Source organism: Olea europaea, chromosome 7 (assembly GCF_002742605.1).
Source record: "Olea europaea var. sylvestris chromosome 7, O_europaea_v1, whole genome shotgun sequence".
Taxonomy (NCBI): Eukaryota; Viridiplantae; Streptophyta; class Magnoliopsida; order Lamiales; family Oleaceae; genus Olea; species Olea europaea.
In genome coordinates, this window is record NC_036243.1 from 19,891,327 (window position 1) to 19,916,200 (window position 24,874).

The following is a 24,874-nucleotide window of genomic DNA, read 5'->3' on the forward strand; positions in this document are numbered from 1 at the left end:
TCCGTTGGTAAAAGATTCACACTTTATCAACGGAAAATTCGTTGGTAAAATTTTACTCTTTATCTACGGCATGATCCGTTAGTAACTATCAGCGACCCTCAAATTACCAACGGATTTGTGGTTGCAAATATTTTGTTGGTGAACATTATTAGCAACGGATATTGAGGCTTTAGGAATGAAAAATTCGTGCCTAAAACTCTGTTTTTTAGTAGTGTTTCAATGGCTCGTTCTTTGAATGAAAAAGAATAATCCAGTTGAACACTCCAATTATGATATTTGTTTATCTAGAAGAGAGGATCTACTGGATTTCTAGGTTATTTCATACTACTGTATTATTTTCTTGTTGAATGAGATATACTGGATTTTGGTGTATATGATAGCAACATCTCTATCTCACATGAACCAACAAGCAAAAACTCTTCTTTTCGACCTAACTTTGAAGCATATATTGGCACGAAATGAAAGAATTATTCACCTGACAAAGGGAGAAGAGATTGGAAATTAGTTTTAGCATACTGAAACGCAACCTTGAAGCCCTATATTAAGCTTGTTCGTGGCCGTTTGAGCAAAAGTCCATACTTTCAAGAAATTCACAATGTTTTGTACGAAACACGAAATTGTTTCAAGAAAGCTAAGGACATATAACTTTCTGTGGTGAAGATAACATTTGAACTTATTGATTTGAAAGACTTATCATCGTTTTGGGCTCGGCACTTTCTAATAATCTTTCCCCATCTTTCATGGCTACATCAAAAGGAAACTCCCCAAATTTCAATTTATAGAATGCCATTCATTTTATGCAACTTAGTCAAGCATCTCTATCCAACCATCTCTAATCTTATTCACTGGAAACAAAATTTTCAATATTTTTCATGAATCTTGGTTTCAGATACTAAAATTAGTGTTACAATTATCTTTCATTTATTATTCATCTTGAAAATGTTTTCGTGTAAGAATTTCAAGAGAGCTAGAAAAAATGTACGAAGACAAATAGATTTAGCTAGAAAAGATTGAAGTTCACAAATTCGTGTTACATTTATTTAATCTTTATTTCATGTACATTAATGAATTCAGGAACTAGGAATTTCGCTGGACTCAGAATTTGGTTCAGTCCATGATCTTGGTCGAATTCCAAGCATAACGAACAACATAATCTCTAGTCCCAAGAAGAACTTGGACTTGTCCAAAACCCTATTCCATATTCCACTCACAATGCAATAATTGCTGCTAAATGGGGGACGATGATGTTCTGCGTGTTGCAACCGCGGTACGATTATCCCAGCATCTTGCAGCGCCACCACCAACCGTGGAAGCTTGGCTTTTCCACCATGAGCCCATGCATGAAACTGCTGGCAAAATATAACGCAACCTCCAAAAACACCAAGAAATCCTAGAAGAACAGGATCGTTAGAAAGAAGGGTTACTGGAAGCACCATGAAAGTTACTCCTTGAGCTAGAACATGAAGATTGTAAGCCACTGGACGAGTTGTGATAGTCCATGGGATTTGATGGTGGACTTGAAATGATTCTATTTGGGATCCAAATATAGGAGTTTTGGCGCAGCCATAGTTATCGATGGCCCAGTGATATATTCCGGTAGCAAGATCCGCCATCACGTACCCAACCAAGCCGGATGTTATTAACTCGAACCGTGTACTTGAACTGGATGCACCAGTAATAGATTTGGCTAGGGAAATAAGCACAGAGAAGCACCCACTGGCTAACCATGCATGATGATACCATGTGGAAACAATTTTTCTTGGGTCATTGTACGGGGAAGCCATGGCAATGGTGAATGTAATAAAAACTTTCTGGTCCGTCTTCGTCTTCGTCCTTGTGAAGAACTTTTTATAATGAAGGAAGCCGTGTACAGATGGCCAAAAAATATAGCGAATATTTTTGGGAAATATTAAATTGTGAATGTATGGTTTTGTGCACTCAAAGGAAGACTGCGACATTACTTGCAATGACTAATTGTTCATTAGAAATTAAAAATAAAATAAAGCAGACAATTTCATTGACTTTTATGAGTTATTAAATGCATATGTATTATTTATTTATTGAGATATGTAAGGTTGCAACGTACAAACTGAATAAACTAAAGTCACTTTTTTTTTTTTTTTTTAAGACAAAATAGCTCCATTTATTGCGTAAAGTCTTTAGTGTGTGTGTGTATATATATATATTTTCTCTAATGACGAGAGAATCAGTAGTTGTCACCTTTTGGATGCGCACTAGATAAACCCTCAGACTGACACAATAGACTTCAAACCACGTCAATCAGTAAACCGCACTAGGCAAGCTCTGTGCAATAAGCTCGATCGAGAAAGTGTTGGTTATATGGAACTTGCACATTGGCTAAAAGCTAGGTAGATGATCGGTTTAATAAGTCAACTTTTTATAATGAAATTCAGTCATTACTATGGTAATGAAGTTAGGTCCAAATTTAAACCGAAATTGAAAAAGAGAGAATGACAGATGTTAAATCTTTTCATTCTTTTGTAGAATTATTAATCTATTAATTTATTGCCTTAACTGCTCTAATAAGGCTGCTCTTGCCTTACGTGTTGGCACGGTTTTTTTGTTCTATTAAAGTTAACTGCTTGTTAAGGTATTGAATTTATTGCAAATTAATTGATACTTAAGAGTATATTAATGTTATCGAGTAAGAGTAGAACAAAAGGTTTCTTTTATAAAAATAATAAGCCGGCATTTGGTTTAACAAACTTTCTTATATTTTGATAAAATTTGGTGAAATGTATAATTGAAAAATTATGAATTTCATGAAATGTGTGGTTAAAATTGATTATTGATTTTAATTTAAATTTTAATAAAAAAATTTAGTTGAATCAAACAGGGCCTAATTATTGGCGTCGTACAATTTTGGGCTATAAGAATGAGAAATCTGCATGAAATCTTTGAATTAATTCTGGAGAATATTATAAAATCATGTATTGACAGATGGGTGAGCTAACTAGAAAAATGAAGTGGAATATTAGACCTTTAACTTTTGCTTTTTTTTTTTTTTTTTAATACGTGATATAAAATTATTCTTTTTAATATATATGTTGTCTTATTTATTGAATTTTAAATAGAAATTCTTGCACACACAATTTTTACATAAAGTACATTTATTTTGTCCAATAAAGTATCGTCCAAAAATTTTCTCGAGGAGCCCAATTTGAATCAAATAGTACTTGGCTTCTTGATAAACATGTTGCAGTTTAGTAGTAATTGGAATATGCTACATACATGGTAATGATTGTTAGATGAAATAAATAAATTTATTTGGACTTTTAACAGTTCGAACATCTTGATAAAATTATTTTTAATGGATAATATATTATTTTTGCATTTAAACTTAAGCCTTCTGGATGGAAATAATTTACAGCCTGTTTGGGAGGGATTTTTTACCTTAAAAAATTGATTTTTTAACTGTTATTTAACTATTTCAACCTTAATTTTTGACTTCTTCTCTCGTGGACTCTACTTTTTTTCTAAGAGTCAAAAAATCAATTCTCAAAATCCCTTTCAAATGGGGCCTTATAATGGTTTAATTTATTAATAGATAAAAATAATGATGAAAAATGAATTCAAAAACAAAAAATGATTGCCTAATCCTCAATTCTCGTTGTGGTATAGGACTGCTATGGTGAGTTGAGATTTGCTCGTTCAATTTATTTTCCGCAGTCAAATATATGTACACTAGCCTTCTTGCTTGCAAAAATACTCAAAAATTACAAATAATCTTTAATAAATAACAAGAAGTTCCACCTCACAAACCATAAAAGGGAAACTATCTGCACCAAAGGTCAAACCTTCCTGTAAAAATCTCTCTCTATCTCCTCTCTGGAAAGTTTCATCAGCTGCCATGACCCATCATCTAATCCTGTTATTAATCACAGTCCATGCCATTTCATATCCAAAAGTACAAGCCGTTAAAGAACCCTTTCACCCCAGAGACATTCTGCCGCTTCTACCGAGACAGGTGTCTTGGCCTATTCTGAATACTCTCAACAGTGCAGTGGACCTCCTGCCCACTTTTGTGGGCACTGCCACTACTGTCAAGAATTCTTTACAGTGGAAAGGTGCTTGCTTTTACAACAATAGCGCTTGGTTGGAGTTTCATAACAAAAGTAAAACTGAATTTGGTGGTGGCACTCTTCATATCAAGGTTTGATTACTTCTTTTCTTGATTTTATTGTAATCTAAATTGATTGTTTAAGTTCAATCGTTGAAGTATAGGCAATTTGGATGTTAGTTAGCTTCGCTTGTGAGGTTGAATGGTTTTTCCTGGGAAACTCTTTATAATGAGATAAGATCTGCAATTTGTTATGTTTTCGGTGAGTGGTTGCTTGTTTGAATTTGCGATTGTTATGTGCGGGGATTGTGAGTAACTGTGATTGTGAAGTTTGGTCCTCTTCAAAAGTCCAATTGAATACACCCCTAAATTAGGCCTCCTTTTTTCTTTAAAGAAAAAGGGGGGAAATAAACTTATTTATTTATTTATTATTTTTTATCAAAAGCCTGGAAGTGGGCCATATTACAAGGCGTAGTACTTAGATTCTAGTTGATTATGATAAAGGCGGCTTTGGCTAGAATTCACAGCAAGGATAGGAACCATAAGTGTATTCTGTTGGAATGCATTGCTTTTATCCGCCTTTTCTCAACCTGTCTAATCTGGTTTGCTTATGCAATATGTCTTTAAGAGTGCTGCTGCTGTCTGAGTAATGTTTGATGGTTTTATTTTTGTTTCAAATTTTACTTTTACTTAGTGAATTTATTTTATTACATTGATTTCAGGAGTGTGTTTTTCTTCTGCTTGCTTTCGTTTGATGCTCCAGTTTTTGAAGCTCCATTTTTATATCTTCCAGATCTTGGAAAATTTGTTGTCAAACATCTTTTTAAGATGGATTAAATTGATATTACGTTAATATGAGCTGTTAAGATACTGGTGTTGTTGATCTTGTTCTCGTGCTACAAATCCCCATATGCTACAGGAAAAAAATGATAGAATTTTGCAACATTGTTCTTTCTGCCCCCTCTCTAGTCACAGAAAAGCTAGAATGCCACATATTGTTCTTATCTTTTCTCGATTTCTATAGATGGGGAAAAGAGGCATGAAAGAAGTGGAGTGATGACATTTAGTTAATAATTGTACATCTTTATTTCATTCTTTGGTGTATGCAGGTTAGAAATGCTCATAGTTGGACATGCATGGATCTTTATCTGTTTGCAACTCCTTATCGTGTGACATGGGATTATTATTTTTTGTCTCGTGAACACACCCTCGAATTCAGAGAGTGGCAATCAAAAGCTGAATATGAATATGTGAGTTATACAATCTTAATCAGAGATATAAGTATACATTTCGAAGCATGACAACTTAATCACGATTAACATATTTGACAACAGGTGAAACATAAGGGGATTTCAATATTCCTCATGCAAGCAGGGATGCTAGGAACTCTTGAAGCATTGTGGGAAGTATTACCTTTATTCACAGACACTAATTGGGGCGAGAACTCAAATGTTGCATTTCTTCGAAAGCACATGGAAGCCACCTTTGAAGAACGTCCTCAGCCATGGGTTACAAACGTTAGTGCTGACGATATACACTCTGGAGATTTCCTAGTTCTGTCTAAAATTCGGGGCCGTTGGGGTGGTTTTGAGACTCTTGAGAAGTGGGTGACTGGATCTTATGCTGGTCATACTGCTGTTTGCTTAAGGGACTCTGAAGGAAAGCTATGGGTTGGAGAATCAGGACATGAGAACGAGGAGGTAATACGTTAAAAGTCTACCAAATATTTGGCAAGCATTAATTGCTGTTGGAGCATGTTTGGGTAAGCCTAAAAGGGGGTAAAAGTTCATTTATGGAAATTGAGTAAAAATCTTACTTTTTTAGGCTTAGCCAAACATGCTATTGAATTTGCTCAGCTTATGCATGACTCGCTTATGTTGCAACCTATGGCACTTAACATATTCAATGAATTCTTAGAAATCACGATACTTATTTTATCCGGAACATTGCCTTTTCAGAATCCTTTGAATGTGGAATATAATATGTTATATCTTGTTAAGTAGGCCTTCTCAAATAATGTTTCAATTTGGACAATATATTATTAAGTGTGATTCAAGAGACAAATATATCCTATGTACATAAGAGGATGGCTAGCAAGGAGCCGTGCCAGAATTAAAGCTCATTATTTTTTCTAGCAGAGAAGGGGAAACAAAATGAAAGAAGAGAACGTCATTGTGTGCCAACTCAAAGAGGTTCACTTTCTTTTCTGGTCGTATTGGAGATGCCTCTAAGAGGAAGACTAAGTTTTAACAAATAACTACATGTGCCTCCTCGCTGAAAGCATAAGTTTTTAGATTGGGTGGTTAACTCTATAGCTAATAATTAGTAGTTAAAACTTGAACCCAGTACTGATTGAATAACTTTTATGTATTTTTGGATCTTGAACTTGTCAGGACTTAAAAGGCTATTGGTTTGTACAGTAGTGGCTTATGATTCCTTATATTTAAGTTACTCTCGTGGGGGATAACATCTAATTCTTTTCTCATGTATATCTAACCGTCTTGATTTCTTATTCGTAATATAGGGAGAGGATATTATTGCTATTATGACGTGGGAGGAATGGTGGGAATATGAGCTGACAAAAGATGATGCTAATCCACATATTGCATTGCTTCCTTTGCATCCTGACCTCCGGACCAAGTTCAACGAAACTGCTGCCTGGGAGTATGCTCGAAGCATGGCAGGACTACCTTATGGTTATCATAACTTGATATTTAGCTGGATAGACACGATTAATGGAAATTATCCATCTCCCTTGGATGCTCACCTGGTATTGCATTTACTTGTCCTAAATAGTTTGTGTTACTGTTGAGACCAGCTCTCTCTGCAGCTCCCGCTCTTGTTCAGAATGCTGCATTTTCATGAATTTTTTCCCGTTTCTTATGACTTATGGCCATTTTACAGGTTGCTTCTGTTATGACTGTTTGGACTCAATTCCAGCCTGCATATGCTGGTAACATGTGGAATGAAGCATTGAATAAGCGCCTTGGAACTCAGGTTACACTAATTTCCATCTCATTTATCAAACACATAATTTTGTGAAGCACATATTTAGTGGATCAATCATAAGAGACGAAGTAGATCGTAATCCTGTTAATATCCTTGCCATTTGATTGTCTAAAATCTGGCATTTGTATCTGAAACATATATTTCCGTTGAAATGAAATAATTACCGTTTAGAGTTGACAAGTGAAAACCTTTGCGACCCCTTCTACGGGTTTCTATGAATGTGAGGTGTCATTATAAGGTTCTTCCACCCCAAACATTACGTATACTTTTGGTGTAGATATGGTGAGGAGAAAACCTGAATCATTTGATGGTGTGAATATGTTTACAAGTTGGCTAATAACAATGTTCCAAGAAAAGTTCTTGGACCTAGGGCTAGGTAATTCATAAATCTGCTTGATCATACAGTGCAGACTGCACTGTAAATCCAGTGCATGATATTAAACGATGGTACATTCTATGTTTGCAGAATCTCAGTCTTTCTGAAATTCTTGTAGAAGTTGAGAAGCGTGGATCATCTTTTGCTGAATTATTGGCAATTCCAGAACAGGACAATTGGGTTTACGTTGATGGGAAGTCAACATCATGTGTTGCTTTTGTCTTTGAATTGTACAAGGAAGCAGGACTTTTTGGTTCACTTGCAAGCTCGATTCAAGTTACCGAGTTCACAGTAAGTCAATGTCAAATATGATGAAATATTTTACACAATGTTTCTGTTGTTTCCTGTGTGCCAACTTTTTATCTTAGTTTCACATGAAAAAGCTTATAACAGTACTTTTAAAACATCAAAAATATTGAGGGTAAAGTAGATATATACGGAAAGAGATGATGCTCTAGTAATTGGCCTTGGATTATTATTGTCAAAGAATTCTGTGAATATCACGTGGTTCAATCAATTTTCTTACAACTGCAGATAAAAGATGCTTACACGCTCAAGATTTTTGAAAACAATTCAAGCCGGTTGCCTAAGTGGTGCAATGATGCAGACACAGCGAAGCTTCCGTATTGTCAAATTCTAGGGAGATACCGGATGGAACTACCTGGATACAATACCATGGATCCATACCCCCACATGAACGAAAGATGCCCATCGTTGCCACCAAAATATTTGAGACCAGCAGGTTGCTGATAGGCTCTGTTGCCCTCAATTTTGGGTTTTCATGCCCGATACTTTATATACTTTTAGCTTGTATATAGTTTTCTTCTATATACGACTTGTACATTAAGAGCATCTCTAATCGTAGTGTAAAATTGGGAGTAAATCGGTATCTCCAAATCACTTTCACATCCTCATTTACATCCCGGTGAATCTAAATTCAAATTATCCTCCAATGGAGGGATCTAAATCTACTTTTTGCCTCTTGTAGATGTAAAACGATGTAAATTTTTTACGTTTTCTGCCGAAAATGGCAATTTACATTTTATTTGCATCACTCCATTGGAGAGGTTTTCAGCCCCTTTGAAAATCTAAATCATACTTTACATCCATTTTGCACCACAATTGGAGATGCTCTAAGGATACAAGGCCGTGATGTTACTGTATGCAACTTGTATGTTCCAATAGGTCAACGTGTAACATTAAATAAGCTTGATGTTGGTTGCTAATTGAAGTTAAAAGTGGCTCAGGAGGTGAAAACATAGTCATGATTGTATACAACACACTTAGAAATTTGATTGAGCATGAGTTTTCAATTTCTTGTTATGGCGTTTGAAGCAATTTCTTGGAGCATGTTTGACTCTGCGATAATCATGCATTTTCGAAAAACTGTTTGTTTGAAAAAAGATTAGTATTTTATGGGATAGAATTTTACTTTCAGCCATAGAAAAGGATTAAGATGTAGCATTTCTGAATCTTTGGTGCCTGAAGTCATAAAGTTTCAGTGATTCAGTTGGTCAAAATGCTACTCCCGTTACCAGGCCATCTGTGTAAATTTTTCTAAATTTTCAATGATTCAGTTGATCAAAATGTCCATCCTGTCCTCAGTTATGGGGTTGCGTTTCTTTCTCCAGCTGAGCTTGCCTACAACAGTATAGTTAACTGTTTTGATCCATCCTGTCCTCAGTTATGGGGTTGCGTTTCTTTCTCCAGCTGAGCTTGCCTACAACAGTATAGTTAACTGGTCCACAGGGGGCAGGCCATCGTCCATAGTCCACACTAAAGTCCCTAACCAAACTTCGATTTTATTAATTTCCCAAAACGCGCCAGTAAGCCTGTAGAAATTTTGGCTGAAGGGGTCACTCAAATGCATCAAGAAGCAAAACTTGAAGCTACAGGAAGACAATGCAATGTATAAGGCAGTTGCTGACCATCACAAGCGACGAAAGAGTTTCTAGGAGGATGACTAGCTGATGGTTCATGTACGCATTAGAAAAAATTATGAAATTCCTTTCGAAAATTCTATCCGAGATAATTTTTGTTTCCTCCTGGGCTGATCATTATAAATTTGATAAACATTCTAAGTTCACTTATTTCAAATACATTCATTTAAAATAATGGTCATGCAATATTCTTTCATTGGGCAGGAACAATTAAATGAACAGTAGGTTTCTTGATTCACCAAACCGTGATTTTAACAGCATTGCCAAATCAAATTCTTTCCCAATACATTCCTTGAAAAATCCGCACCAAGTTATTGTGGTTACTTTGGCCTTATTTGAATTGGTAGTCCTTGAGCAGGTACTGGCACCGGATCTCTTCTAATGGAGTTGTCATTGCAGCATAGTTTCCAGTTAAATTGAGTAACCAGATAATGAACGGTGACTAGAGTTTCAATTCTTGCAAACTCGTACCCTGGACACATACGAGGCCCCCCTCCAAATGGAATATAGCAGTAAGGTGGTATGGGTGCTTGATTTTCAAATCGATAAGGGTCGAATTTTGAGGGTTCTTGAAATATATTGTTGTCCATGTGAGTCATGCTGGTAACCCAGAATACCTGTTTATCAATAAGAAGGTTGTGAGTTTAAACCCTTGCTTTTATATAGAAGGTGATAACCTACGTCTCCTTAAATGATCCGGGAAGGAGAACTGAGTTATTTTAGGTACACCAATGTAAATAAATTTGTAGCAGGGTCTAAAGAGTTTCTCTTACTTGCCATCCTTTTGGAATGAGGTATCCTTCATACTCGATGTCTTTCAATGTCTTTCTGAACCCTCCAAAAACTGGAGGAATCGTTCTCAGAGTCTCCATTGCCACTCTCCAAGTGTGCTTCATCTTGGCAAGATCTTGCCATGTCAAGAACTCTCCAGAGGGCTTGCTCTTTTTGATCTCCTCTTGTTCTGCAAATCCCAGACAACAAATGGTTGAAATTCATTTAAATTTCAAATCAATGGGGAAAAAATGCTTCCTGTTTCAGCCTCCCGGTGTTCAAGTAGTAGTCATATTCAGGATTTTCCACAAAAAAAAAAGGTCAGTTCAATACTGTAAACAAAAAGGGGAATTATACCTTTCAGAACAGCTGCATATATAGCTGGATCATTTGCTAAAAGTCGGACAATAAAAGAAATTAAAACTGCTGATGTGTCATGCCCTGCAACCATAACGAGCATGATATTGTGTACAATCTCATCTTCGGACACCAATTCTCTGTTGTCTTCTCCACGGATGTTGAGTAAGCTGGTAATGAGGTCTTGATGAGATGAAGCTGCACTTTCCAGTTCAACACGTTTCTCACGTACAAGGTCTTTCAGTATATTCTGGACCTTTGCACTGGCCTTGAGGCCACGGTTGAAGCGTGTTAAGGGAAAATTAATTGGGATTGACCACAATCCTTCAAGAATCTCTTGAAAATACTGGACCAGTTTATCTCTCCGTGCTCCTCGTTCAACACCAAAAAGAAGAGTGCATATTATGTTGAATGTGAGCGTCTTCATCAGTGGTAAGACCTAGGAAATGAAGGTAACAACATTGTATGCAGACATAGTCAAGGCTCAGACATACATTTGAGCTGATATGCTTGCGATCTCGGGTAAAATCAAAGAAGTTACAAGCAAGAACCATGAAGTTTCAAAGCATGAGTAAAGTATCTTGCTTAAGGTTCACGTTGAGGAACCGTTTTCAGTAAATCTCATAATAATATAACAAGTTTCGCTAAGCTTAAGAGAAAATACTAAATACGGAGTCTGCAGAACAAGCCTAAAACATAATGTGACGTTATAAGATTAGTAGTTCAAATGTATAAAATACTACATACTGTAATGTTTTGCTTCCCATTCCAATGCATCTCAAGATGCCTCCTGACCTCTTCTTCCATTTCTCCAATATAGAGCTTTAAACATTCCGGCTTCAGGAACGAAGCAAGAGCACTTCGTACTCGCTTATGATCTTCACCACTGAGTTCAGACAAACACCTGTCGCCCAAAATCATTTTAATTGATTCGGTCTGATGGTTATTCATTATACTGTCATCACTAGTGAAGACAAACTTGTTAGCAGCCTGTCCATGTATAAAAACTGCTGGTTTTCCAAAGAGACTAAGCTTCGAGATTGGACCGTATCTTTTCGCTCGTTCGGCTATCCATCTGTCAGCAGTGTTGGCCCTCATTGCCCACAGGAAGCTAAGGCTTTGGCCAATGACTGGTAACCCTAGAGATCCTGGGGGCACCCTGTCTGATGATCTTTTTCTCCTCACTAGGAGAAAGAAGACAGGCAAAAGAATGCAAAGAAATATATTCATAGTTTAGACTCGAGAGAGAGAGCCTAACTGGCAGACTGCAGATGAGGTGCATATACAATAGAGATTACAGAGACAGGTGACCAAATTATATGTTAGTTTATGGAAGGTTATTGTCTGTCAATGGTGTTATTTTAGTTGACTTAAAATAATAACAGCTAATGAGTTCATAAATGACGTTTATAAAAGAGTTTTTAATGATGATAATAAAAGGAAGTGGTTATGTTGGATGCATATGCTTGTTTTTATCTACCTACCTCATATTATTCTAAGTTTCTAACAGAAGTTTCCTCTTGGGCAGGAGATTAAGCTCTTATTCCACTCTTTTCAACCCCTGTATTGTTCTGGTAGACGAAGTATGCATCATTCAAGCCCTTGGCTTCTTGAACCGGGATGAAGATTTTATTGTTCTCGGTAAATTATGACAGGTTTGATGGTTATTTAGACCGTATGTTAGCTAATATGCTTCGACCTTAACACTCTAACATATAACGTGGTTGATCACGTTCAGTTCAACTAGATATGTTAAGTTGAAAGCACAAGGCTTTTTAAAGTAATCCAACAAAACAATGACTTCGACCAGCAGCAAACTCTACATTCCATCAACAATAGTATTCTATCGTTAATCTCTTCACAGTCCTTCATATTCAGAAAACAATAAAATGTACAGTCTGTGTGTAAAACAACAAAATGCTATACTGCAATGTCAAAAGGTAGAAAATTTTATTGTTACTCTCTTGGGTACATTCTTTGTATTCAGGAAACAAAAACAAAATACCATACTCCAATGTCAATCAGTCAATCTCGTGGCACCTGTAACATGAACTCATAGTGTGGAATCGCATATGAAGAATTGGTCAATGCCATCACTCAAGTCTTTGCAGGGATATGGTTTCCACCCATTGCAATCTTGTAAAGATAAAATCCAGTCATGAGGACGCTGCAAATAGCAAGCCATTATAAAATTTTAGATAAAGTGTATTAACTCATAAACAGCTCGTAGTCAATTAAAACTAGTACAATAAATTTTTATATGCAACAACAAAAAACAAACAAGGTGACAGAATTCAGAAAATAGAAACCCTCACCTTTTCCTTGCTCTCAACAACATTCTCATACAAAAGAAAATGAACCACAAACTTGAATTATCCACTTCAATAATTAACATTAGTAACTTATAAACCTTATAATCCTGTTAACCATTTTCCATGAAACTTCGATATTACAGGCCACATTTTATCCATGATTCTCAGCAGTTAACTTCAACATTTTCAAAGTTCAACTATCATATGCAAGAATTAGGTAGCTATCAGAAAAGTAAAATCGGTTCATCGTTGATCTACAAAATGCATCAGGATATAGCGAACAAAATGCATGTAGCTACAAATGCTAGTAAAAATTGAAGAAAAAAAGTAGATATATAGAACAGGCTGAGTTAGGTCAATAATAGTTGGTTTATGAGGGCCCGGGCGGTACCCCCCACTCCCAATTGCCTCTTTACGTTTTTACTTCACCAACTTCTTTTGGTTATATGTTTCCATAGAAAACAATTATTATCAATTGAATTCTGCAGAACATAAACACAAAAAATTAGTGCAACACTACACAACCTGATATGCAGTGAAACTTATATGATACGATATAGCAGAAGCTAAAGAATGCAGATAACAGGACGCAAATTTGAACATCCAAAACCAGTTGCAAGGGTATGCGTAGTCATTTTCAGTTACCTGATCCCAGCAACAATACCAGCTGGCATTATTTTTGAAGTTTGCATGTACCGCTGTCCCATGACCCATGTCAGCATAGCAGCATAGGCTGTTGAAAAGCCACTTAAATTGGTAAAAGAGTAAAGAAATAAGCGATGACACGAGGAAAATAAAAAGGGCAAAGCAAGTTCAATTTACCATTCAATATGTTTTAAGTTGGCATGGTTAAGAATCGAGATGATAGGAAGCACAACAATTATAATGATGTATTACTGAAAAGGTAAAATTTGAATCCTAAATGAAACATCTAGAGCGGTCATCAAGTTAAAATTAACGAATTGACATGATCCTGTAAATTCATACATAAAGTTCGAATTGTTTTAGCATCACAAATTTGTATGCTAGGGGTATTAAATTATTTCAATCAGGATGGCATTTTCACTTTTACGCATGCCATCAAGGTGCTTCAACCAATTTCATTCATATCATGCACTTGTGGCCCATCATTACCCGGCAACCCTACCCTAGCCACAATAAGACATGGCCAAAGAGAAGGCTTTCAATTAACCAACAAATTACAGCAATACGAAAGCTTTATCTCACTTGTGTAACATCAACAATTTAGGAACTGTCTAACTATGAACTGATAAAAATTTAATCAACCTCCTCCAGAGACAATGATAAGTAAATTTTGACAGGCTACCCCAGCTTGGTCCACATTAAAGTTAATGTAGTACAACTCTATACCAGATTCAGGTTTGCCTTAACAGACAGCCAAAAGCAATTGCAGAAATAGGATAATTTTATGAGACATTTCCAGCTCTATTTTTGGCTTTGATTGAAAGATGATAGGAGGATACCTGCTTGATGCTTGAAAGAAATACCAATATCCTTGAGTTGAGACGTGCCTTCAGAAAACTCTATAACATGTCTATTTTCAGGTCAAGAGGAACAACAATTGCAGTTTGTTGTAATAGATTTGGAGTAGCCATTGAAGATTATTCACGCACACTTTGGTATTCTGGATCATTCAGACTGAGTTTTGCAAGATCTCGAACTGACTTTGTTTGAGTTGCTGAGAACAGTAAAGTTTGTTGGTGCTTTGGTAACTGAGATATTATTGCATTTATTTCTTTCTCAAATTCCACATCAAGAATACGATCTGCCTCGTCAAGCACTAAAACCTGCTACCTGGCCAGATATTTACACCAGAGTCTGCTAATCATTGGCTCTAAGCAAACAGATTCAGATAGAAGAAAATGAGAACGAATAATGTAATTAGCAGACCCCCCTTACAGGTGAACTACCCTGATGGGGCTCTTCTGCCTTTGTTGAAACCAAAAACATTAAGGAAACCCCCCCCCCCCCAACCTTGAAAAAAAAGGGGCCTATCCTAACTCCATATTCTCCACAATTTTATATTAGTCCTCATGAAAAGGCTGAAATGTAGAAATGCCACGGTAAATATGCCAAAGAAATAGTTACAATGAAGGAAAGCCAAATGAGAATATCAAAAGAAGACCTGAAGCTGTGAACAATCAAAATTTGGTGTCTCATCCATGTACTGGAGAAGACGGCCTGGAGTGCAAACCAATATGTTCCAACTCATTAACGCGCTCTTTCTCTGTGTCAACACCTTTGCGGCCACCAATTAGAAGGCCAGCACTAAAACCACGATGCCTCCCAACAGATTTTAGTACCTTAAAAAGCTGACTAGCTTGTTCCCTTGTGGAGAAATGATGATGCACCCAACCCCATCCTCTGGACCCCATCAAGCCTGGTATAACTTCTCCAAAACCTGAAGAAGAAAGAAGACATGGTGTAAAGTGAGTCATACTTCTCAATGTCAATTAATACGATTAACTACAAGTGCAAGGAATACACAATAATCATAGTCAAATTTACACCAGAAAATTGCTTCGTTATCATGTTTTGGACCGTAGTCCTAAGATTGGACGCTCTCCAAGAAATGCATGAGCTCAGATGAGCCACATAAGAAATGCATAGGCAGGTGCATAAGAAATGCATATGGAGATGTATGCTGGTAGAATATTCTATACCATGAACCATTCTGTACCTGCGTGCAGACTGCTAAAAAATTGGTTGCTCAAATCCGTAAATTTAACTTATCTCATTCATGATAAATACAGGCCTCCTCATGTCAAACAACAGCTATACCAACTAATGCAGTTTCCTGTCACTGAAGAAGGCATTTAGTATAACTAAATTAACGGCCTAAAGTCACTCAACACTTCCATTTTTTCTTCTAAATTTCCAATCTCAAACCTCATTGGAGCTAAAAGGATATCAACATAGTTTCTTAATATATTTGCTACTCCAAAATAGTACCATGTACACACAGGACTGCAAGTGTTTTTGCAAACATTCACTTATAAGAAAGAAAGTTCGATACATTCTTAATATTTATTGTTTTCTGCAGTAAACTTGCAGCCAAAGAAAACCCAGCTTCCGTAAAATACTAATTCTCAGAATATCAAAACTAAAATGCAATCAGAAATCAGAAATCAGAAATATATAATCTAAGTGTCAAACCTGCGCTCGTATAACCTGTATAAATATATAAAAAACAATCTTATTGAACAATAACAGGTTCACCAATTTGATAACCAACAAAAAATAAAAATCAACATATCCACAGCAAATAAGCAAAAAGAAAAATCAATATCAAATTATATTCCACAATCAAATTATTTCCCGTAATTCCAGAACAGGCACAAACTAGAGTAACAAAAACCAGGGTCTTTCGGTACCCAGTTTTCGCAGCGCCAATGATATCGCTGCCACAGAGCGAGTTTGGTAGCGAAGCCCTCTGAATATCAGTCATTTTTGAGTACTTGAATTCGGCCGACCCATCTTTAGTTCTCTTTAACAATGGTAACTGGCCGAATTTTTTGACTCCAGCATATGGAGAAAACGAGCCGTCCGGTAGTTTACCAATTCAAGACTTCAAGGGTAAAGGAGATAAGGGCAGCGGGTTGGGCGTTTGCCCGACTGGATCCATGACTCGAGCAGCTCGAGTTCTTAGAGCTCTGAATGGCGTTTCTGGAGCTTAAATTTCTTAGATTTAGTGGGTCTTCTCGTTTTCTTCAAGAGGTGGAATGGGGTTTTCTGAGTCTGGAGGGAAAGGTGAGAAAAACGCAGGGTATAGGTTTTTTTTTTTTTTTTTTTTTTTAAACAGTCGAACCAGAACAAATGTGTCAAAATGGGGACGAAGGGAATGAAGCCTGCTATGTGTACACAAAAAGAGTTGTCAATAGAAAACACTTTGGCAGCTTTCAATTGATAAATGGCGGCAACAAAACAATCTTGCCATATGAATGGATAAATGACAGAATTTAGCCCGATTAAGCTCTCCCGTTTGGTCCCATTAAATTCTATTTTATTTTTTTCTTTTCTATTTTTAACTACACAATTTTTTATAAAATAATATTACATATATATCAAATTTTTCTTCTTATTTTTCAACCACTCATTTTTCAAAAAAATAATATTCCACCTATGTTCATTTCCAAACAATGGGGGCCAAACGAGGGTTAAAATCCAATTTTAATTTAAATCAAAATCAAACAATTAATATTAACCATATCTTTCATAGGGTTCCACAACTTTCAATCACATATCGATAGCATCTGTAACAATTTCGACGGCACTTACACTGTACAAGGAGAATCATTGTTAGTTGGTTTGTAACTATGGACCATGATGTAGGGGGTTAGGCTTCAAAAATGGTCAAATCATAAAATAAAAAAGAATTGATAATTCGAAACTATTGATCGAGTACATAAATTCGTTTACGTGTTGCTTTTTAATTTAAGTCTTTCGATTCAGGAGTCAATACTTAAAAATTATTAAAACTAAATCGAACAATGTACAAAACCTTTTAAATATATATATATATATCATTCAATCCAAGTGAATTTTTAGCCAAGGATTGTTGAAATATTTTGGGTAGTGGTAATATTTACAAATTTGCTTTAGTTTATGTTTGGGAGGCTTTTTAGGAATTAAGAATGCTTATGGAAGGTCAAAAGAACTATATAAAAATACAGTTGTTTAGTTACGATCGTAGAAGTAAAGAAGTTCCGATTTGAAACTTTTATAAAAAATTAATCTTACCTAATTTCACTGGTGTTTAATATTAATTTTGATGGCAATATATGTGACATTAAATGACAAGTTTATTTAAATGTAATGAATTATGATCTACTAACTTGGATTTATCATGTGTTGTTATTTAAATTGGTGTTCTAATAATTGTGGCTTGCATTGTTCTTCCTAAAAAGCTCTAAACATAACTTTTATGAAAAACTAAAATTTGCATTATTTATGTCTATTAAATTATAGCAAAATATTAAATATATATAATTTTTTTATACTTCAATTTAACATAATTTAGTGGATTCCTTTTTAATGGTTAATATGACATTTTTATTTTTATTCTTATTTTTATATTTTTATTTTTCTTCATTTGTTAGTCTATGAAATGAAATTCTAGGTGATACAAGAAACTATTGTATTTCATGTTAATGTGCCATTTTTAAACATCTTAAACCAGAGTCAACAATTAATTTTAATTATACATTTTATGGGATTCACAATTTTTTCAACATAACTTTCATCATTTTTTATGAAAATTCTACTTAACTTTGAATTTAATCCTCAGTGATTTATATAATTATACTTCTCATTTAATGACGCATTAGTATCACATAGATTGATGTTTTAAACGAGTAGTACAACAACACCAATTATGTGGCGCCAATTGAAATGTTCAATGAAAGATAAAATTAAGTGATTTATTTAATTATACCTCTCATTTAATGCTACATTAATACCTCTTAGATTGATGTTTTTATTTGGTGTACAATACCAGTACATGTGACGCTAAGTAAGAGGTTAAGGACCTTGCTGTTCGTACAGGGAGGGTTTGACACCCTCCTTGACAGGACAGACTCATAGGGGGAGGGGAAGCAATTTTTATCATTTTTTTTTTATTCAGGTCCCACGCGAATGTGAGAATCTGTCAAGAAGGTGACAAACCATTTTTCTGTACAAATGATATTTTTCATAGGCTAAATGAAAGGTACAATTAAGTAATTCATTTAATTATACATCTCATTTAATGTAATATTAGTACTATTTAAATCATATATGTTTGAGCCTCATAATTTTTTAAGAATACATTTTAAAATAATAGATTGAGAACGAATATTTAATTAAAAGCTTTATAAAGTATAATTAAAAGATCTATTCATGATAATCGTGCCAAATGGAGACTTGACCAAACAAACAGAGTACGATAGTAAAAGAGACTATTGAAAACGTAAATCAAAACACACCCATTTTTATTCCTTGTTAAGAAATTTCGTCTTGTTCATTTGGACCACAACGTTTCCTGAGAAGTAAAAAGAGTCCTTCCCCTCGTCACTAAAATCCCAAGGCTTGTCAACAATTCAATTTCAAACTTGATCATATATGTGTACATATAATTACACTCAGGGAGAAATGGGTTGCAGAAATGGCGGCCTGAGGGAGGAAGAGAACGACGCGATGGCGGCTTCACTGACAGCGAGCGACGCTTTGCTATTCGCAACCATGTGCATCGTTGAGCTCCCGGTGGATGTTCATGCAAAGGATGGCTCTATTTATACTGGAATTTTTTACACCGCCCGTGTCGACAAGGACTATGGTACTCTTGAAATTCTCAAGAATCCGTCCTGAGTTTTGTTTATTACGTCTCATCCTTTATGGGCTTATGGTAGATTTGTAATTTAATTTTGCCGATTGATCTTTGCCCCCCACCCCCCCCAAAAAGAGAGAGAGAGAGAGAGAGAGAGAGAGAGAGAGAGAGAGAGCAGTTAATAATCATTTTTTAGCCCCTGTTTGACATCCATTTTACTGATTTTTTATTTTTTTGGGGGAAAAATGAGTTTTTCAATAGTTTTTTATTTTTTATTTTTTTTTAATTGTGGGGGAGAATGTGCGGTTAAAAAGTACTAAAATGTTTTGGATTTATTTTAAATATATTTTATTGTGTATGTGTAGTTGCAAATGACTTCGAGCAAAAATAAAGTTTTGATTTAATGGATGTCAAACAGGTGCTAAATTAAAAGCCTAGATTTTTTGAGTTTTGGATTATGTTGATTTATCATATTCTACTGTAGGATTGGTAAAAGTTAAGGCAGTTGTTTATTTGTACAAATTGAAGAAATTGTAAATTAAGTACCTTTCGAATTTATAGAACTGCTCACTTGCTAGGCACAGTGATGATTAGAGTTATTGTCTTGTTACCTTTGTAATCTATTTATATATGTTTGGTCCAGCTGTAGTGCTGAAGAATGCGAGGATGATTAAAAAGGGGAACCGGGCTTCAAATGTTGCAAATGGGAGTATGATAGAAACACTTATAGTTCAGTCAGAAGATCTTGTACAAGTTGTTGCTAAGGCATGTCCATGTGCTTTTGTTGATTTAATCTTCATTTCCTCTTGGATTAAAATCTGACTCCAAATTTTTGTAATAAATTTTGGCCTATGTTTAGGAAGTTCCTATTCCTTCAAATGAAGTTTCTGGATATCTAAGGAGGGATGGTTTAGAGGCCATTGCAGGCACTAATGAATGTTCAGAGAGGGAGGCAAAAGCTAACGAGTCCAGTGGCGATAAAAAGCACAGAAGTGAGACAAGGTACCATATCCACAACACTATCCAGGCTCTAAGCTTGTTGCTTGAGACGCTTGATTGTTGAGAACATTGTAATTTTATGGGAACAATTAGTAGGGATCATATTCTTAAACTCCAAATTACATGTAGGTTTTCAGCTAGCTCAGAGAATGATTTTGCTTATAGTTTTGCAGCTGATGTGGAAAGTCACTCGAGCAGATCCACAGAAGAAGAAAATGAGAGATCAGATGGCACTGATTTTGGAAAGGTGAACTTTAAAGTGAAGAATGGTTTATTACCCACTGGAAGAATAATTGCAATATATTTTTACAGGACGGTTATAGTAAAGTACCAGAGGGCATCTGCATGCTATTTGTGCCTCTATAGTTTTCATGATATGCATTTTGTACTTTTTCGCATGATAAATTAGAATCAAAATTGGAATGGCTTATTAAGGTTTTCATTTTTTTATTTTTTATTTTTGATGCAGATGGAGGAGGCACATATTGTTTCGGTTGGTGGAAGGTAGATTTTGAAGTATTTTGATTTCCTCACTTTGTTTTTCCCTTTTCTTTTTTCCTTCTATCCTGTCTATTTATTACGCTTGTCATGCATTTAACTTGAGTTCTTTTAGTTGTTGAATGGATATCTTGGCATTTATCTCGTGTGGTTTCATCTCGTTAACTCATCTGTATACTGCATATTCTACCTTAGCCCTTGTTTGTGCTCCCTCAATTCCAAAATGCATTTTTCTCCTCTTCTTTTCATCCACACCTTCTCCAACAAAATAATATTATATGTAAATCCAAAATTTTCCTTTTTTTTTAACTGCACATTCTTCAAAAACTCACTATTAAAAAATACATTTTTTCCCAAAAGCTAATTATAATGGAGCTCAAACATGGGTTAGCTTCAGAATATTCGTGAGTACCTTATGTTGTATTGTGGCATTGCGAAATGCATCAATTAGCGATCATGTTTTTGTTTTTTTTTTTTTTTTAATTGTTGTCTGGCCACTCTTTATGTCTATCTAATGTTGGCATGCTTACCTATTTTATCATGAGATTGTTGTTTTTCTTTGTTGTTCTTGAGATTGTTCTAGTATTTTTTTTTTCCTTCTTTGTCCTCATATGTTCTTGTACTTTCAACATAGCTTTTCCATTTTTCGAGTTTGATTGTTCTTTTTCTAAGTTTATATCATCGTCCACAAATTCCTTCGCTTTATCATTGCCAGACAGATTTGGGATGTCTCGGGGGAAAAACAGAGTAATCACAGAGAGAACCCTGAGTTTCAAGATGAAAAAACTGTATGTTAATATCCGAATATACCGATTCATTTAGTGAAATTTTTAATTTTTCTGATCCTTTGTCAATTGGCATAATTCATCTCTCTTTATTTTGCAGACCTGTGAAGTTCAAGGCTCAAGTTTAAGCTGTGAGTTTCTTTCGTACTTCTTATTAGTTGCAATAGTTTGATGATGTATTTTGGATGCCTGGTATGATATGGGTTTTGCAGGGCAAACAAGGGTCTTTATTGGAACTAAAAATGATATTGGGAGGAAAATTTAAGAGATCTAATTGCGTTTTTATTTCTGCTTACCAAAATCTTGAGAAAAATGTTTGAGAGCAAGATAGACATTCTTGGTCTGTTCAGGGGGCTGTGAATATCACCCAAGAACGTTGCTCATATAGATTTAGGAATTTTTAAATATTTGTGGCTTATGAGTTGAGGAAAAGGGTTGGTTGGGAAACATGACCGAAGTTAAAGCATAATATAATCACCTTGTTGAATTTAAATCTTTAACTGCAGAATATTATGAAAAAATGAGGGTTTGCATGCAATAAATCCTACTACTTCCCCGGTACCCCAGCCTAGGTTGGAATTGCAATTGCATTGCAGATAATTTATAATCACTTGGTCAGTGATGAATGGAATCTTTGCTAATCTATAATCACTTGGTCAGTGATGAATGGAATCTTTGCTTGATTTTGTATGGGAAACAGAAAAAGATTTCCTTGGTATTATTATGTATTTTTTGGTCGCTATGATACATGACTTCTTTTTTTTTGCTCGTCTAATTTAAACAATTTCTTGGCCCCATAGAAGACAGTCAAGTTGTAGTAACAACCATTTATCAGAGGTTAACCAGGATTCATTAAGATAAATTGCAGCATTAGTGGATACACAAAGCTTGGTGGTTGTAGGGAATATTTGAAAAAGCATTCTGCTAGATGGCATCTGAATGTGGATGTTGTTAGTTGCTGTTTTTTGATGCTAGCGTCCTTACTAGAAAGAGTGTCCAGCAATGAGAAACTTAGTATCGGGTCATGCTATGAGTGTTATCATTGCTCCTACCTATCTATTCATTTTACTGGGCTAAGCTGATTGATTTTCTAATTTATGAGAACTTCCATACTTCTTTTATTCTGGCTTCATATAGTTCTATTTCTTTGCATATAGTGGATGTTTGTCAATCTCAATCAACTGCTGCTGAGAATATATTGGGGGAAATGGATATGCAAAATATGCTTAAAGGATTATCTTCTGGTAGTCATGCTGCCACCATGGTCAAACTGGATAATCAGAATCAAAAGAGGCCCACTTCAGAAAAGACCAAAAGTCCAGATGCTCTTTCATCTAGTGTTTCTGTAGCTGTCACCCCGACCGTCATCGTTTCTTCAGGGTCAAACCCCAGTTCATCCTCGGCTTCTACTCCATCAGTGCCTCCAAAAGGTTCCAATTTAAATAGAGCTGCTAAGGTAAAGTGGATTTTCAGGATGATTTAATTTTTTACCTAACATATGAGTTCCGCCTTCAAAAATTATTCTACATTTATCTATTCCCTAAACCACCTTTGAAAGATCTTGGTGTTTGTGATGTTTGATACTTAAGTTCCGTTGCTCTTTCAGCATGAATTACTATTCTTTATTAAATGTTCATTCAAAATTTTCAGGAACATTTGTCATTGTTCGGTTATTGAATTTGAGAATATAGATATAAGAACTTGAGTTAATTAAACAAAAAAAATAAAATAAAAAAATTTCAAAGTGTTATAAGTTGAGCACATTATTTAGTTCACAATTTTAGCCAGTATTCCCTTCTGTTTAGGAATTCAAGCTCAATCCTGAAGCAAAAATATTTTCTCCCTCGCCATTGCATCATAGATCAGTGACTCCTCCTGCAGTGCAAGCAGAAGCAAGTGTTACTTACATGCCAGAAGTCTACGCTATGGTACCAATTGCTACTGCAGAAAACAAAGATGACATCAGTTTGTTTGCTCCTCATTCTTCTCTGCCTGTGACATTTGTCCCATACAATGATGTCATCATTGGAAATGGCAGCAGTGATGCACCATATGCCCAACCTGTAAGCATTGCTGTTTTAAAATAACTATAGATTGTAGTTTTTCCTATTGCAAATTTACTTTTATTTTTCTTGAAAACATTAATCATTAAATTGTTGTTATCTCCATTTGCAAAACTCTGATGTATCGTTTTGATTCTTTTCCCATCTTATTCTTCCCTAACCAATTCATTATTCAATGACACGCTTGTTTTAGGTTATTCATTACCGTTTAACTCTCTATTTTGGGAAGTGTGCTGAAAGCTATGTTTCTAAAATATTTGATGCTGCTATATATATCATTGTTTCTTTTTCCATGTGTAGGTCGTTTGCCAAGTCTTAAGCACGACACAACCAATTAGATATGCCAGTCAGTATCATAACCTTCAAGCTGGGACTGCTTATATGTATCCAAATTCTCAAAATGTATATAGTATGGTTGTTTACACTCTTATTTACTGCAATATCATAGTAGTAGAATACAAACGTTTTGCAATGGGGTGGCTGATATTTTACCGATTGATGCTGTCAGGTTATTGCAGGACGAGCGGGGCCTCTTGTTTGTGTGTATCCCATTTCAGTAAGACACAACCCATGACCGAGCATGTCGAAATTATAATGCTTTATATTCTCCAAACATGCACTTACGGCCCCGTTTGGTAGCCATTTTTTTCAAAATGCATTTTTCTCTCTCTTCTTTTCAATCACATTCTTTATTAAAATAATATTACACGTAAATCAAAAAATTTTCCTTATTTCTCAACCACACATTTCACATCAATTTAATGCATTTTTACATAAAAATGCCTATCAAACACCCCCTACATGTATGAGCATTGTCATATGCATATCAGGGAAGAAACTGCAAAATACTCTCTCTTATACTCGTGCGACCAAAAAGCTTGCTTGATGCAAAATTTCATATTTGTTCATCTTTGCTTGTGTTTTTATCTCATCTTCTGCTTTTGGTATTGATGGCACCTTTGATCTGCTACCATCCAACTTCATAATTGTTTATTCCCTTTGTATGCTTGTTTAAGGACACCATTCCGAGTGCGGCAGGATATTCTCAAGCAGCTACAGGACCTCTCTTAACTCCACATCAAATGCGTCATCCCAAGTACCAAGGTATAAACTCTACAAGTTTATTGTTGATCATTGAAGTGCATTACTGAAAGTTGGATTATTTCTTTTAAGTGTTCTATTATTCGTGTATAATAAAAGTTAAAAGCCTGAAAAGAAATTTGCAGTCTTCCTGCTTGTTTCCTTGATATTTGATGTGTAAGCATACCCTTTATTATTCAGCTCTTGGAAATATAGTTTTTACTTGACGTCATAATTGTAGAAGAACTAGTCATCAAGCAGGCAGCAGTAGTTCAGGT

The 24,874-nt window shown here is 35.4% G+C and overlaps 4 protein-coding genes across 8 annotated transcripts; 2 read left to right on the plus strand and 2 right to left on the minus strand.

The window, feature by feature from the left end:
• Positions 1 to 1,010: 1,010 nt before the first annotated feature.
• Positions 1,011 to 1,820, minus strand: LOC111397714 (fatty acid desaturase 4, chloroplastic-like). The gene has a single exon (XM_023024710.1). The coding sequence runs from the start codon at positions 1,782 to 1,784 to the stop codon at positions 1,071 to 1,073; it is 714 nt and encodes a 237-aa protein (XP_022880478.1). The 5' UTR covers positions 1,785 to 1,820; the 3' UTR covers positions 1,011 to 1,070.
• A 1,941-nt stretch (positions 1,821 to 3,761) lies between these two features.
• LOC111397337 lies at positions 3,762 to 8,784 on the plus strand. 2 transcript variants are annotated; one of them, XM_023024202.1, is made up of 7 exons: positions 3,762 to 4,174; positions 5,191 to 5,331; positions 5,416 to 5,781; positions 6,606 to 6,851; positions 6,986 to 7,078; positions 7,557 to 7,757; positions 8,001 to 8,784. In XM_023024202.1, exons 1-7 carry the CDS (start codon positions 3,872 to 3,874, stop codon positions 8,214 to 8,216), a joined length of 1,566 nt encoding a protein of 521 aa, XP_022879970.1. In that variant the 5' UTR covers positions 3,762 to 3,871; the 3' UTR covers positions 8,217 to 8,784. The 2 variants fall into 2 exon arrangements, with proteins under 2 accessions (XP_022879970.1, XP_022879969.1); XM_023024201.1 differs by having other exon boundaries at positions 3,779 to 4,174; positions 7,585 to 7,757; positions 8,001 to 8,263.
• A 764-nt stretch (positions 8,785 to 9,548) lies between these two features.
• LOC111397336 (cytochrome P450 716B1-like) lies at positions 9,549 to 16,736 on the minus strand. 2 transcript variants are annotated; one of them, XM_023024199.1, is made up of 8 exons: positions 16,242 to 16,736; positions 14,993 to 15,268; positions 14,331 to 14,661; positions 13,492 to 13,579; positions 11,282 to 12,701; positions 10,535 to 10,973; positions 10,180 to 10,367; positions 9,549 to 10,023 (listed from the first exon to the last, which is right to left on the minus strand). In XM_023024199.1, exons 5-8 carry the CDS (start codon positions 11,762 to 11,764, stop codon positions 9,727 to 9,729), a joined length of 1,407 nt encoding a protein of 468 aa, XP_022879967.1. In that variant the 5' UTR covers positions 11,765 to 12,701; positions 13,492 to 13,579; positions 14,331 to 14,661; positions 14,993 to 15,268; positions 16,242 to 16,736; the 3' UTR covers positions 9,549 to 9,726. The 2 variants fall into 2 exon arrangements, with proteins under 2 accessions (XP_022879967.1, XP_022879968.1); XM_023024200.1 differs by having other exon boundaries at positions 14,331 to 14,701.
• A 2,091-nt stretch (positions 16,737 to 18,827) lies between these two features.
• Positions 18,828 to 24,867, plus strand: LOC111397339. Of its 3 annotated transcripts, none has more exons than XM_023024204.1 (12): positions 18,828 to 19,180; positions 19,815 to 19,936; positions 20,031 to 20,173; positions 20,300 to 20,417; positions 20,640 to 20,674; positions 21,384 to 21,456; positions 21,554 to 21,584; positions 22,611 to 22,909; positions 23,259 to 23,516; positions 23,817 to 23,925; positions 24,025 to 24,072; positions 24,533 to 24,867. In XM_023024204.1, exons 1-12 carry the CDS (start codon positions 18,967 to 18,969, stop codon positions 24,652 to 24,654), a joined length of 1,572 nt encoding a protein of 523 aa, XP_022879972.1. In that variant the 5' UTR covers positions 18,828 to 18,966; the 3' UTR covers positions 24,655 to 24,867. The 3 variants fall into 3 exon arrangements, with proteins under 3 accessions (XP_022879972.1, XP_022879971.1, XP_022879973.1); XM_023024203.1 differs by having other exon boundaries at positions 18,829 to 19,180; positions 23,817 to 23,918; positions 24,533 to 24,866; XM_023024205.1 differs by having other exon boundaries at positions 18,829 to 19,180; positions 20,336 to 20,417; positions 23,817 to 23,918; positions 24,533 to 24,865.
• The last annotated feature ends 7 nt before the right edge of the window (positions 24,868 to 24,874 follow it).

Bases quoted from the DNA above. Each gene is read 5' to 3' on its own strand.
- LOC111397714 (XM_023024710.1), bottom strand. From the start codon at position 1,784: ATGGCTTCCCCGTACAATGACCCAAGAAAAATTGTTTCCACATGGTAT.
- LOC111397337 (XM_023024202.1), top strand. From the start codon at position 3,872: ATGACCCATCATCTAATCCTGTTATTAATCACAGTCCATGCCATTTCA. The intron at 4,175-5,190 runs GTTTGATTACTT...TGGTGTATGCAG, and splicing joins GTGGCACTCTTCATATCAAG to GTTAGAAATGCTCATAGTTG. The intron at 5,782-6,605 runs GTAATACGTTAA...TTCGTAATATAG, and splicing joins CAGGACATGAGAACGAGGAG to GGAGAGGATATTATTGCTAT.
- LOC111397336 (XM_023024199.1), bottom strand. From the start codon at position 11,764: ATGAATATATTTCTTTGCATTCTTTTGCCTGTCTTCTTTCTCCTAGTG. The intron at 10,974-11,281 runs GTATGTAGTATT...TTCATTTCCTAG, and splicing joins ATGGGAAGCAAAACATTACA to GTCTTACCACTGATGAAGAC. The intron at 10,024-10,179 runs GTAAGAGAAACT...ATTGATAAACAG, and splicing joins TCATTCCAAAAGGATGGCAA to GTATTCTGGGTTACCAGCAT.
- LOC111397339 (XM_023024203.1), top strand. From the start codon at position 18,967: ATGTGTACATATAATTACACTCAGGGAGAAATGGGTTGCAGAAATGGC. The intron at 19,181-19,814 runs GTACTCTTGAAA...TGTTTGGTCCAG, and splicing joins CCGTGTCGACAAGGACTATG to CTGTAGTGCTGAAGAATGCG. The intron at 21,585-22,610 runs GTGAGTTTCTTT...CTTTGCATATAG, and splicing joins TCAAGGCTCAAGTTTAAGCT to TGGATGTTTGTCAATCTCAA.